General features: G+C 37.1%; 1 protein-coding gene across 1 annotated transcript in view; it reads left to right on the forward strand.

Annotated features, from left to right (window-relative positions):
* Nucleotides 1–13,931, forward strand: part of TARS3 (threonyl-tRNA synthetase 3) — an 81,802-nt gene extending 67,871 nt beyond the window's left edge. Inside the window, exons 16-19 of the mRNA XM_077124013.1 lie at nt 5,568–5,672; nt 9,032–9,104; nt 9,889–10,003; nt 11,346–13,931. Coding sequence (XP_076980128.1) covers nt 5,568–5,672; nt 9,032–9,104; nt 9,889–10,003; nt 11,346–11,494 — 442 coding nt within the window. The 3' untranslated portion in view covers nt 11,495–13,931. The remainder of the gene's footprint in view (nt 1–5,567; nt 5,673–9,031; nt 9,105–9,888; nt 10,004–11,345) is intronic.
* The last annotated feature ends 885 nt before the right edge of the window (nt 13,932–14,816 follow it).

Consider the following 14,816-nt stretch of genomic DNA (forward strand, 5'->3'; position numbering starts at 1 on the left):
TAAAGACAAAAAAATAAAAATGTACAGTCTAGATCCAATAATTTAGAAAATATAATATTTTTCTTATAAGATTCTTATGATAAACAAATAACTGCAATTTTCCTAGAGTATATGATTTTGTGGAATGATCTCAATTTGTATTTAAGCAATAAAATTATAATCTTACTTTATTTTGAATTCTTTATGTTGTGTTTTGATTGCTAGTTTTAAACCTACCCTAAGAGTTAGGTCCTGAGGAGAAGTTAAAAAATCTGAAGGAATAATTGAAGTGTCAATTACACATAAGTAGTTATACCAAGACATTAGAGTAATAAAAATGCTCACAAGAAGGAAGGAGAAAATGCACACCTTTCATGAATAAATCTTCAGGAAAAATGGTGTTCTATGTTCACTTTTGCAAAACTTTCCCCAAACCCTGCCACAATGAATAAAATGAATGGAAGTGTGGGAGAACTTCATGTTGAAATAATTGAACTGATTCAGCATAATTTGAACACCATTGATCATCTTCATTGTGGATTAAATGTATATTTCACCAAAATGGAAAATTGTGTGGGAGTTGACCCCTAACTTTTCACCTGATAAGTACAGTGGAGTTAGTAGAACTCTGAAAAGTACCACTGGGAATTCCCCCAATTTGGAGAGATGATCTCCAGAACTGTTAGTAACAATAGTAGGACAGTCAATACCCTGTTCAGACTTAGTGCTATTAAAAACCATTGCTCAGGGCCATCAGAATCAAAATGAGACTTCTTATCCAAGGAGAAGGTGGAGGTGCAACAGATATGCCACGCCAGCCACCCTGTCTTCTACTTTGTTATGTGGAAAGTGGACAGTAGGAGAGCAAAAGTGGAAGCTATAATTTTGTAGAACAGGTACTTGATGATGATGGTATAGAATAAGGCGGTAGTAAACAGATGAAAAAAGTGAAGGTATTTGGGATATGTTTCAGTTTTCTGGCTGCTGAACCAAATGCTGTGCAATGGGTTGGCTTAAACAATGGGAACTTACTGGCTCATAGTTTTGAGGCCAAGAGAAGTCCAAAACCAAGGTGTAATCAAAGTGATGCTTTCTCCCAGAATTCTTTGGCATTCTTGGCTGGCTGCTGGAGATCCTTGATCCTTGGCTTTTCTATTACCTGGCAATAGACATGGCAGTCTTTCCTGGTTTCTCCCTTCTCTTCTGGGTTCTGTTTCTCCCTCTGGCTTTCTCTCTGTTTCCTTCCTTATGAAGTCTTCAATAATAGAATCTTGACCCATTCTGACCCAGCACTCAGCTGGGCCACACCTGATGGAAGTAACTTCATCAAAAGGTTCCATTTACAAGAGTTCACACCTGCAGGAATGGACCAAGTCTTAGAACATGTTTTTCTGGGGTGCATAGCTCCAAACCATCACAGGAAGTATTTTGGAGGTAGAATCAATATGATTTGTTCATGGCTTAGATGTGAGGGGAGATGGAGAGAGAAACATCAAGGTTGTCCCTATGATTGGGTAAGAATCCTTCCCTAAGAAAGCAAGGGTGATTTAGCGTTAAGACATGTCTTATTGTCCTTCATTTCATTCAACAATGCTGAAAAGCATTGTAAAAAATTTAATGCACATTCCTGTGAAATGAGCAGAAAGAACTTTCCTTATTATGATAAATAACATTTATTAGAAAACAGGAATAAACATTTCAACATAGTTGTGAAGAAGATGAACATGCTTACTATTTTTGCTGTTACTCACAATTGTTTTGGAAGTAAAATACTGAAAGACATGAAGTGGTCATTATTTGCAGATATTGAGATGTCTAGAAATCTAAGAGAATAAATTGGGGAAAAAGATGCAACTTATAAGAGTTAAATAAGGTAGCTAGTAGTAAACTCAAAATGAAGAAACTAATTTGCTTTTATATCTAACAATAACCTGCTAGGAAATGCAATGGGAGAAAACATTTCAGAAATAACAAGAAGGAAAAAAACAATGAAATATCTAGGAGTAAACTTAAGAAACATATAATATTTATATGTCGTACACCATGAAATTTTATCAAAAGCCATAAAAGAAGTTTTGTTTCAATGAAAATTCATGCCACATTCTTAACATGGGAAGAATCACTGCTGTGAAGTTACTAATTCTCCTCAAGCTTATCTAAAAATTTAATGTAATTCCAACTAAATCCCACTGGGATTATTTGGGGGGGGAATTTGACATTCATTCTAATATTCATCTGAAAGCATAGATGGGTAAGCATAGTTTTTGTCACCATTTGCCCTTCTTAAGGCTAAACCTGATTTAAATTCTTTTAAAATAAGTGATGGGATGGAAATTTATTTCATGGGACCCATGAAAAGTTTATTCTGTATCTCTTCTATTCTCTACACAAAACAACATTACATAAATTCAGGGATATACCATACTGTTTTCAGTTTGTGGGATGAATTATTTCTTCATATATCTAAGAAGGACTGAATTCAGTCCTTCCCCACTCCCAAAGCTTTCTGTGGGATCTAGACAGAGGATTTTACCTGCATTCAGGTATCCTGCTTCAAAGGGAGAAGGTGTTATGTATATAATGGCTTGGAGAAGAAAGGATAGGCAGTGACAGTATCAATAATAGATCATTTTAAGGGAGTTTAATGAACAGGTCTCTCTTTTTATTGTTTTGTTTGTTTCTTTGTTTTGTGAGTGTTTAAGTAGTAACTAGCTCACACAATGTTTAGATAAAAATTTCTCATCATAACTTTGTAATTATCAAATATTACATTTATTGAAATAATGTGAAATTTATCTTTCAGAGAAAAGTATGCACAGATCTTGCACTGTTAATTACAATTAACAGTCACAATTTGCTTTTTCCCTCTTTTTCTAAGGGGAGGGGGGAATCATTAAATGTCAGGTGCATGTCACAAGGGTTTCAGGCCCTTGAAGGGAATTTGATCAGGAACATTTTGAAAAACAAGGTTTACAGTGGCAGTGGGGGTATAGTGGTGGGAATGGGGTGCATGTGGATCAAACAGGTTTAGCTATGAATTGACATTTGGTAAAGCTGAGAAAGAGAGTTCATTATTCTATTTTTGCCACTTTTATATATGTTTTCGATGTTCTCCAATTAAAAGTTTTAAAAATAAAAGGAAAGAAAATGACTCAACAAAGCAACCATTTGTTTTGAAAAAAAAAAAGATGAAACACACACAAAACAAATAAGGTTAACAGGAGAGATATAAAAAAATACTTATCTAAATCTATAGTCAAAACACTGCAAGAAGAATCTCATTCCCTTTTCTGTGTGATCTGGAGATGACTAGTGACCTTGGAAGCCGACAACTTCCCTGACTGAATTACAGGGTGATGACTGGAACCTGCCCACTCCAGGCCCTGCAGGATTTTGTAACCAGGGTGAGCCTACGCTCCCCTGGATTCACGCCAACTCCCCAGAAGGGGCTCCTGTAAACTTACAGGGAAGCAGGAGTGAGTCTGTGACCCAGAGACTCTGTTGAGCTCCTTTTCTGCAGGGAGCGTTCCCCCCACAGTGACAACCCTGCCTAAGCATTACACAGGTAGTCGGACATGCACTCGCTGCTCGGTTCACTTAACAACTACATCATAGTAACACACAAGGAAAAGCTGGAACAGGAGGAAGAGGGATGTGACTGGGGAGGGTACACAAGAAGCTCTAAGGTACTGTCAATGTAATAGGAACATTGTTTAAAAAATTATTCTTTAAACCAGATATAAATGTGCTGAATAATTTCTGCTATAAATGATACATATCACAATACATTTTTAACTTAAAAATAGTGCTGTTTATGACGATATAGTTCAGACACAGACCTCTATGAGAATATAGTGTGTGAGAAATGGGCATTTCAGATCTGTGGGGAAAGAGTGGATTATTCCTTAAGTGGCGTTGGGACAATTGGCTGTCCATTTGGAGGGCAAATGTGAAAATTCGTATTTCACATTATATGCAATAATTTTAGACCGATAAAATACAACATTTTAAAAATACATCAGATTAGTAGGAAAAAATGTAGGAGAATCTCTTCATGATCTTGAGGAGAAAAAGTCATTTCTTTATGTAACATTCATGTCAAAATCCATAAAGGAAAAGAGTGACAGATTTGATTTCTCTCAAATTAGAAACTTATGATGGGAGAAGATGGTACCAAACCAAGTAAAGGACAAGTAATAAATAAGCTGGAAAAAAAAGCCTTTTCAATCTATATATTTAAAAAGTAGTTACTTTCCTTAACATATAAAGAATTACTACAAATTAATTACCTCCCCCCCAAAAAGGAGGGAAAATTGACAGAGGATACAAGTAGGCAATTGATAAAAAATATAATTATTAAATATGCAAAATGAGGTTTACCTTAAACAATTACAACAATTTGAAATTTTAAAACATTTCATTCTTTATAACTCAAAACTATTCATCTCATAATTCATCTTTAGTGTTTAGGAGAAAATGAATATTTAGATGCTGAAACTCATTTTATTTGATTTTTTGATGTATTTGATAATTTTTCAAAATGCCATAGTTCAGAGTAAGTTAATTTAAAAAATTCTGATTTGCAGGATTGACTCTCAATTTCAGTAAGCTGATTTAGCATGAAGTTTAGAATAAAATAACAGTGGAATTGTAATAGAGATAGTAATCTAAATTACTTTTATGTTTTCCCTAGTTTTCTAGTTTCTAGCTGCCAGAATGCAATGTACCATAAGCAGAATGGCTTTTTAAACGGGGATTTAAATGAGTTGCTAATTTACAGTTCTAAGGCTAAGAAAATGTCCCAATTAAAACAAGTCTATAAAAGAGTCCAATATAAGGCATCCAGGGAAGGACACCTTGGTTCAAGAAGGCCAATGAAGTTCAGGGTTTCTCTCTCAAGTGAGAAGGCACATGGCAAACACAGTCAGGGTTCCTCTCTCGGCTGGAAGGGCACGTGGCAAACACGACATCATCTGTTAGCTTTCTCTCCTGGCTTCCTGTTTCATGAAGCTCCCTGGAAGGCGTTTTCCTTATTTATCTCCAAAGGTCTCTGGCTGGTGGACTCTGCTTCTCATGGCTATGTCATTCTCTGCTCTCTCAGAATCTCTCGGCTTTCTCTCTTGTCATTCTCTTTTATAGGATTCCAGTAAACAAATCAAGACCCACCCAAATGGGGGAGGCATGTCTCCACCTAATCCAGTTACCACTCTTGATTGAGTCACATCTCCAGGGGGATGATCTAATTACAGTTTCAAACATGCAGTACTGAATAGGAATTAGAAGAAATGGCTGCCTTTACAAAATGGGATTAGGATTAAAACATGGCTTTTCTAGGGTACATACATTCTTTTATACCAGCACATCTAGATGATGTATTTTGTTTCCTTTTGGCTTGTAAAAGATACTAGAATTTGAAAGAAAGAAAAAAAAAACACTTGTATTTCTAATAAATGGCATTATATGTTTAAAGATGATGTGGGGGATCTATCATTTTACCTAGCTTAGGGAAATGACTTTTAATATTAGAAGATATAAGTTAATACTGAGTCTTAAGAAAATACTTAAATGTATAATTTTCCTTTTTTTAGTAAGGATGGGGATGATAAGACGAGACCAGTGATCATTCATCGAGCGATTTTGGGGTCAGTGGAAAGAATGATAGCCATTCTCTCAGAAAATTATGGGGGAAAATGGTAAGTGATAGGAAAAAGAAAAGCCATATGTCCATTATTCTTAAAATGATGTCTAAAAGGATGAAATTATTAGAAGCAAATTAGAGCCTCCTGCCCTACAACTCACAAGTGTCTAAAGAGCAAAATATGTATAGCTACAGCTATAGAAATATAGGTATAGTTACACTTGCTGTATCAGAACACAAACGGCAAGGTGACAAAAAAATGGTACAATTTACCTTTTTAGGAACTCAGTAGAAATAGAATTCTTTTTTTTTTAACTGGTTCAAGCCCTTCAAACATCTAGTTGTTTCCAGCCCTCTTTGCTTAGGAGGAACAATGGCCAGTTCATCAGCTCTAGGTGCTTTGGTCACAGTGTCAGAGATTTAGATATAATTAGAATGGTAAACAGATGACAAGTAGATTTGGGGGAGAGGAATGTGGATAGTTGCCCACCAAAAGGCCTGTACTGTGGCAGAGTTTTTCAGTATTCAGGTACAGATGACCCATCCTGTTGTGATCTTCAGCCTCTTTCTTCCTCTCGTGATGATTTAGAGACAAGGTGGCCAGTAGGGAAGAGATAGCAGTTATGCATGGGCTCAACAACGTGGGCTTTCCCCCGCAAGTTTTATCTGGCTATACCCCTTCTGAGAACTCAGTTTACCATCAGTAGTGATCAATCCTGGTCTCCCAACATGGTACCATAGCCTGGGAGGAAGCCATCCATCTGGTGGCAGGTTGATTCCCTTGGATCCCTTTCAACATGTAAGGGCCAATGACTTGGCCACATCAGAGAAGACACTTACAGTGAATATTTGCTCTTTTTTCCTGCTACCCTTCTGCCAGCTGCACCAATGTGTATGTACTGAGTCTATTCACCGTCAGAAACACAGTGATTCTGACCATGGAAGTAATTTATAGCAAACGAAGTAAAACACCCAGCCTGCATTTATGGGATTCACTAATACTACCAGGCACTCAGAAGCTTAATTAGCAGTTATGGCAGCAGCTGGCAGATAACACATCTTGTGACAAAGTATCCTACACATACAGATTGCATTTTGAACCTGTAACCTAGCTCCTGCTAGAGTCACTACCACAGCATCCTCTGAAAGCTCCATGTCTCTGCATCACCTTCACCAGACCTGATTCCACGTGGTGCCTCCTTCTGGGGACCACTCTTCCAAGTAGCATGTCATGCTTCTACGTCTGATTGACAGGACCTGGACACATGGATGCAGGCTAGGTGTCTAGGGAGAGTGGGAATGCACATTTCTAGGCAGGAAGCATCAGGTGGGGATTTCCCCAAGTACAAGATGTTCAAAGGATCCTGGGGAGCTAGAGTCTGCAGATATGTCTTAGGTTTTATTTGTGACCTTTGTGAAATATACTTAGGTATCTTAGAGTTTCTAAACTATTAAAGTTTACAGACAAGTCAGAAGCATAGGCACGAATATGTGTGCTACCTAATTATGCATCTTACATGTATATTTCTTTCCAATTGATTCAGTTTTAAAAGAAATGAGCAGTAGCATAGGTGAGAAATGAATGATGTCTTCCACCTGAGTGGTAGCGATAAGCATTTAAAAAACTAAGTGACTAATGGAAACCGGGAGATGGAGTGAGAGTTGGGAGATGGTGTAAGTACACTAAATGTGCTCTCCTTTATCGCAGAGAGTCTCCACAATTGAAAAATCAATAATTCAGGCATCTATCAGAGTTATTGTAGAAATCTCCTGAAAAACTAAAAATAGAAAATGGTTCAAGAGTGGTTTCCTTGGGAGAGCAGGACTAGGGATGGGGTCAAAAATATTTACTACACATATTATACACTTTCCGTGTTCTATTATATGTACTATTTTTGCTTTTGTAATTTAAGAATAAATATATAAATTAATTCATTCATAAAATGCCATTTGGTAATAGTCCTATTGCATTTCCTTCCAGCTTCAAACTAAAGGCTCATTATGATGAAGAAAAAAGCAGTCTTGACATTCTTTGTTGAAAATCATTTGGCCACAGATGTATGGGTTTATTTCTGGACTTTTATTTCTACTCCATTCATCTATATGTCTATCCCCATGCCAGTTCGACACTATTTTCCTTGTTGTAGTTTTTTAGTGAGTTTTGAAATCAGGAAGTGAGTCCTCCAACTTTGCTCTTTTTCAAGATCGTTTTGACTTTTTATTCCATATAAATTTGAAGATGAGGTTTTTCCATTTCTGTGAAAAAGGTCATTTGAATTTTTATAGGAATTGTATTTAGCCTGTAGATTGCTTGGATAGTATTACGATATTAACAATATTATATCTCCCACATCATGAACCCAGGATGCTTTTCCATTTATTTAGGTCTTAATTTCTTTCACCAGCATTTTGTAGTTTTCGGTGTACAGTCTTTCACCTGCTTGGTTAAATGTATTCCTAGGTGTCTTAATTTGCCAGAGCTGCTATGATAAATATCACACACTGATTGGCTTATGCAAGAAGGGAATTTATCTCATGGTTTTGGAAACTAGAAGTCCAAAATCAAGGTCTCAGCAGGCTGCACTTTCATCCTGGGTATGCAGCACTATGGTGCTGGCTTGCTGCAATCCTTGGAGTTCCTTGGCTTGGCACCTTTACCTCTGTCATGGTGATTTTCTTCTTATGTCTCTTCTCATTTCCTATGACTTCTTCCCTCCTCTGAATTCTGGCATCTACTGGCTGACTATGTCCAGATATCCTCTCTATAAGACCCCCAGTCATATGGATTAAGGCCCACCCTGATTTAAGATTCTATATATTTGGGACAAAATTGAATCATAACTGGAGGCCTTATAAAGAGAGGAAATTGGACTTGGAAGAAGCCAGAGAGGAGAGAGATTGCCATATGACAAAGGACTGCCATTTCGAGTGCTACCTGCTCTAGGAGAAAGCGTGGTCTTGCCAATCTCTTGATTTTGGACTTCTTGCCTTCAAAACCGTAAGCCAATTCTAACTGATTAATCTGATTTATCCTGTGATATTTGTCATAGCTGTTCTGGCAAACTAAAAAACTGGGTATTTCATTCTTTTAGATGCAATTGTGAATAGAATTGTTAACTTCCTTTTTATATTGTTAATAGCTGATGTACAGAAACACCACTGAGTTTTGTGTGTCGTTTTTGTACCCTATAACTTTGTTGAATTCATTTATTAGCTGTGGTAGTTTTTGTGGATTCTTTGGGATTTCCTACATGTAGGACCATGTCATCTGTTAAAAGAAATCGCTTCACTTCTTCCTCTCCAACTTCTTTTACTGTATTTCAGTCACTTGAAATACATGATTAAATTATGTATTCAGGTTAAATCAGGGCCATGATTAAATTATGAAAATATATATTTCTTATCATTTTTCAGGCCTTTCTGGCTTTCGCCTCGTCAAATAATGGTCATCCCTGTAGGGCCAACTTGTGAAAAATATGCACTTCAGGTAAAACCAGAGACAATTAAAGCATAGTACATGATATTCTTCGCTTGAAGTCTATGTAGGTCACTGACTTGGAATGTTATTCATGCTTTAAAATATTGTATAACTAATACATTAATTTGATAACCCATGTTTTTTAGTAATTGGGAATAAATCAATTAGTCTGATTTGAATCATATCTATATAACTGTATCATAACTTTTATTAATGTTTTTGAGAAATTTGATATTTTAAAACATTTAATATTCTTTTAATATCACATTTAAATATTCTTTTCTACACAGCTCTACTAGAAAACAATACTTTAACTATTGCTATATAACAAATGACCAAACTTCGAAATTTAAAACAGCAAACATTTATCATCTCACAGTGAGTCAGGAGTTTGGGAGCAGCTTAGCTGGTTGCAGACAAGCTATCAGCCAGAGTTGCAGCCAGTGAGACTCACTCACAGAATTGTTGGCAGGTCTTATTGAATTTTGGTCAGACACCTCAGTTACTCTACTTGTGGGCTTCTCCATAAGCTGTCTCAGTGTCCTCACTACACGGCAGCTTGGCTTCCCCAGAGTGAGTGATTCGAGAGGCAGAATCTGGGCCTTTATAACCTCAGCTCAGAAACGATACGGCATCATGTCTGCCCTTTCCTTTGGTCATACTGACCAACTCTGGTACAATGTGGAGGGAATTACACGAGGTATAAATACCAGGAGGCAGGATCATTGGGGACCAACTTGGAGACAATCTGCCATAAATGATGTAATAATAAAAGCCCCTCATTTTTTTCCAGGTATCCAATGAATTTTTTGAAGAAGGATTCATGGCTGACGTTGACTTAGATCATAGTTGTACACTAAATAAGAAAATACGAAATGCACAGCTGGCTCAGTATAATTTTATTTTGGGTAATTTAAGTTTTTATATATTTTTCTGAATGCCTTTTTCACTTTAATTCCAAAATATAACAAAATAAGTAATATAGTATAATTACTTGATTACCACAGTTTGTGAATACTGTTACACAAAGAAGAGTCTGGTATTTTTGGGTTAGCTTTTCCTAAGTAATCTTTGTTATTTACTTGAGGTAGAGTTACAAAGTTTCATATGAATCATGTTGTATAGTATTACTAACAAGAGTAAAATCTCAAACCAATAATGAAAGAAATTGTGAAAGTGATCTTATCAGTATAATTATATTTGTTATGTTTCAGCCTTATGTCAGGCCTGAAATAGTTTCCCTTGCTTTTCTGTTTTATTGGAATTTTTTGGGAATTGAATTAATAGGTAGAAAAGATTCCAGATTTAAAATGGTCAAAAGAAGAGAATCTAGGTGAAAAAAAAAATACTGTAGGCAAAGGAATTCCACAATGAGTAACTGAATACAAAATCTAAAGTTTTTGTTTTAAAGGTAATTCAGAAGTTAAGAGGAGCTGATGTTGATAAACTTGCAGGGATGGTCGTGATATCTACTGTCTGTTCAAAGATTCTGAATAAGGAAAAGTAAATATTCATAGGGTTTTCCTCATCAACAACTTTTCATCAGTAACACTGGATTCTGAAACACCATCATAGTACCACCACAATCAGGCATCTAGCGGTGACAGAAATCTCAAATTAGCTTAGACAGGGTGGAATTTTTGTAGGGATTTTGGAGTAGCTCATGAAATGTAGGATAGAGTTTAAAAAATCAAACAATTGGAACTAGAAACTCAACCCTTCCCAGGACCATTTCTCCCTATTTCTGGTTCATATTTCTCTCTGGTTCTTTTTTGTTCTCTTGAATATCTACTTTAGTCCCCTTATCTACTGATCAGTTTCTTTCTTCCACATGTCAAGGAACATGACTGCAGATTTCTGCATCATCTCACAATTTAGGTCACTAGAGAGAACAAACTTTATACCCACATTCCAGAAAATTCTGGTTAGCCTGCCATGGGTCTGGTATCCACCCTTTGACCCATCAAGTATGCCAGGTATAATCAGGGGACCTGTAAGAGAATAGCCACTGCCATTTGTACCCCAAGACCACAATAGCAGTTCTCTCAGAGGACAGTAGAGATGGGGCTAGAAGTCATTCCTTCCTTCAAGAAATTTTTGATCAGAGGATGAACCTAATGGTATTAGATTGACATTTAGTGATTAATACTGAAGAAGAAAATTACCAAGACCCATACATCATGTGACTATTGACCTACTGTTTAGTAAGTCATTTATTTAAAATGTTTAACTCCCTTCCTTTTCTTACAGTGGTTGGGGAAAAAGAAAAGATAAACAATGCTGTAAATGTTCGAACAAGAGACAACAAAATTCATGGAGAGATTTCAGTAACTTCTGCCATCGATAAATTAAAGAAGCTCAAGAAATCACGTACACTAAGTGCAGAGGAAGACTTTTGAAGTTCTTTTTTGTACTCACTTCTAGTAACTTTGTTTTGATTCTTGAAATGGATTTTCTTAACCAATTAACATGTTCGGACCTGTTCTAAGGACTTTGAACCCACTGATGAAAGAAGACAGGACACAATGAGAAATGAGTAGCTGAGATATATAATATACAGAGTTTAATTCACTAATGAGTTCTGAGGACAGTAATAGGACAAGCTTGCAAAAGTTTCAAGAAATCACTGCCTTGAGGTATATAAGTAGGAAAATGTTTTTCATTGAAATGGGGAAATACGAGGGAATGAGGAGAGGTGTTGATAATTTATTTATGATTTTTCAAAAGATAGGTCTCAAAAGTCTACAAAGCTTGTTTTTTTAAATTATTTTTATTGGTAAATCTTTTCACACATACAGCCCATACATAGTATACAATCAGTGGCTCACAATATCATCACATAGTTGTATATTCACCACCATAATCATTTTTTAGAACATTTGCATTGCTCCTGAAAAAGAAATAAAAAGAAGAAACTCACACATCCCATACTCCTTACCCCTCCCTCTCACTGACCATTAGTATTTCCATCTACCCAATTTATTTTACCCCTTATACCCTCGTTATTTATTTATTTCCATATTTTTTTACTTATCTGTCCATACACTAGATAAAAGGATTATTAGACACAAGGTTTTCGCAATTACACAGTCACATTGTAAAAGTTATATCTTTACACAATCATCTTCAAGAATCAAGGCTACTGGAACACAGCTCAACAGTTTCAGGTACTTCCCTCCAGCCAACCCAATACGCTATAAACTTAAAAAGCATATCTATACAATGCATAAGAATAACCTCCAGGATAACCTCTTGATTCTATTTAAAATCTCTTAGCCATTGAAACTTTATTTTGTCTCATTTCTCTCTTCCCCTTTTGGTCAAGAAGGCTTTCTCTGGGTCCCAGCTCATCTCCTGGGAGTTGTGTCCCACGTTGCCAGGGAGATTTACACCCTTGCAAGTCATGTCCTACATTAGAGGGAAAGCCAGTGAGTTCACCTGCACAGTTGGCTTAGGGAGAGAGACCACATCTGAGCAACAAAAGAGGTTCTTTGGGGGTGACTCTGAGGCCTAATTTTAAGTAGGCTTAGCCTGTCCTTTCAGGAATAAGTTTCATAGGGGCGAACCCCAAGATTGACGGCTTGGCCCATTGATCTGGTTGTCCTCACTACTTATAAGAACATCAGAAATTCTCCAAATGGGGAGAATCAGTCTCCCAAGGGTACTTTGCTAATACTTCTTGATTCACTGCTCAAATTACTCTGGGATATATCAGGGCATCACTCTAACCTAGACAAAGCAACAAAATCTCATGCCCTAATAAAGATTCCATGTACCCGTAGTGTTCAACTAAACTGACCATACAAGTTAAATTAGGTAGTGCACTACCCAAAATGTAAATTTAGTCTACAAAGCTTTTTTGAAAATGGACAAAAACTTATTATTTAATAACATTATCTTGGGTATTTGTACTTGTTACGGTCTGCTAAAGCTTCTGGAATGCTATCTACCAGAAATAGATTGGCTTTTAATAATGGAGATGTACTAACTTACAATATATAGTTCTTAGGCCATGAAAAGGTATCTACAGGATGATACCTGGACTCTGAAGATAGGCTGTAGGCATCTGGGACACCTCTGCATTTGAGAAGGCACATGGCACCATCTGCTGGTCCTTCTCTCCTGCGTTTCCATTGCTTTCAGCTTCAGGTTCCAATGACCGCCTCTCTGAGCGCCTGTGGGTCCTCTCTGAGCTTCTCCCGGGCTTTCCTCTCTAAGCTTTCTTGGCTTTTTCCATCCTTTATCCTCTCATAAAGGATTCCAGTAAAAAGATTAAGACCCCCTCCAAAAACAAACAAAAAAGATTAAAATCCACCTTGAATTAAGTGGGTCACATCTCAAATTGAAATAACCTAACCAAATGTCCCACCCACAACAGATCTGAACCCACATGAATGGATTAAAAGAACATTGCCTTTTCTAGGGTACGTAACAGCTTCAAACCAGCACAAAACTATGGTTTTACCAAAGTTCACACTGTAAATTTTGTCCTTGAAATTGGAATCATTACTTAATTTGTTTTAACCAACAACCACAGAGGAAGAAGGTAGTTTCAAATATTAGATTAACACCAAAGAATTCTGAACTGCTAAGAAATGCAGTGTTGTAGAGTCTACTGTTGTTTGCACTTAGGTTAAGAGTTGCAGTTTTAAGGCTTCTAATTCATAATTGAGCCTTGTTCACCTTTAGAAAAATTAAATTCCCAAATAAAGTGCATCACAGTGTTTCCAGTGTTTCAGTTATGGCTGTACTACAATAAGATACTCATCTAGAGTTAAATTTCTTTTTTGATGGAATGGCCTGGCACTGATTTATAGACTCAAATGGATTTCAGATTTTAACTAAGAGGAAGGAAAATATCTTCGTTGCTCAGAACCAAATTGAAGTGGCTTTATGCCAATAGAGAATTTAGTTAGCAGTCAAGAAGTTTTTATTGTTTATTTGGTTAGGTGCTGCGGAATTCAAACTAAATTTAAAACGTGCTCTCTCTTCTCAATGCAGTTACAATTTATTTAGCTTCCTGAGGGATGTGAACAGTGAAACAATTGCTCAGCAAAACACGAAACAGTTACATATCAGACCTACAGAGTGCTATAAGTTGCAAACTCCATGATAGAATTTTTAAGCTAACATTTGTTAAGGGCTTATTAAGTGTGCCGAGTACTATTTCATGCGTGTTTTTCATCCATCTAATAAGGCAGTGAGGAGTGGGGAATCAGAAGACCCATAAATGAATTCTTGTGGCAGGTTGGTGGGAAGAAAAAAACAAGTCAGCAGTACAGTATAACGTATACATGACAGAAACAGGCGCAGGTGCCAAATGGGCACTCAGGTAGCCTGGCCGCCTGGGGTGCATCTCCCCTTTCCACGGCTAGCCTCCAGGAAGGGGTCCATGCTTTGGACCCTCCTTTCACATCCACTCCGAGCCTTGAAATTTGCAGGTCCCATTTAATGCCCTGCCCTTCCACTCCTGGAGGAACTTTCTGGAAGTTAACTGGTATATTTAAGGAGTTGGTCAGTGGTGGAGCCTAAGGCGGGCCAAGGGGAGATGCTGAGTACCGCTGGGACCCACGGACCTGGACTGCGTCCCTTACAACCCTCCTGTCACACCTCGGGGTGATTGCCTACAGTGTTTGGCCCACCTACATGCTTTCTGGGCCTCCACCTCAGCTTCTTCATCTGTAAAATAATCTTTTTAGTATGAAATTAGATGGGATGACG

Source organism: Tamandua tetradactyla, chromosome 12, assembly GCF_023851605.1.
Source record: "Tamandua tetradactyla isolate mTamTet1 chromosome 12, mTamTet1.pri, whole genome shotgun sequence".
Classification (NCBI taxonomy): domain Eukaryota; kingdom Metazoa; phylum Chordata; class Mammalia; order Pilosa; family Myrmecophagidae; genus Tamandua; species Tamandua tetradactyla.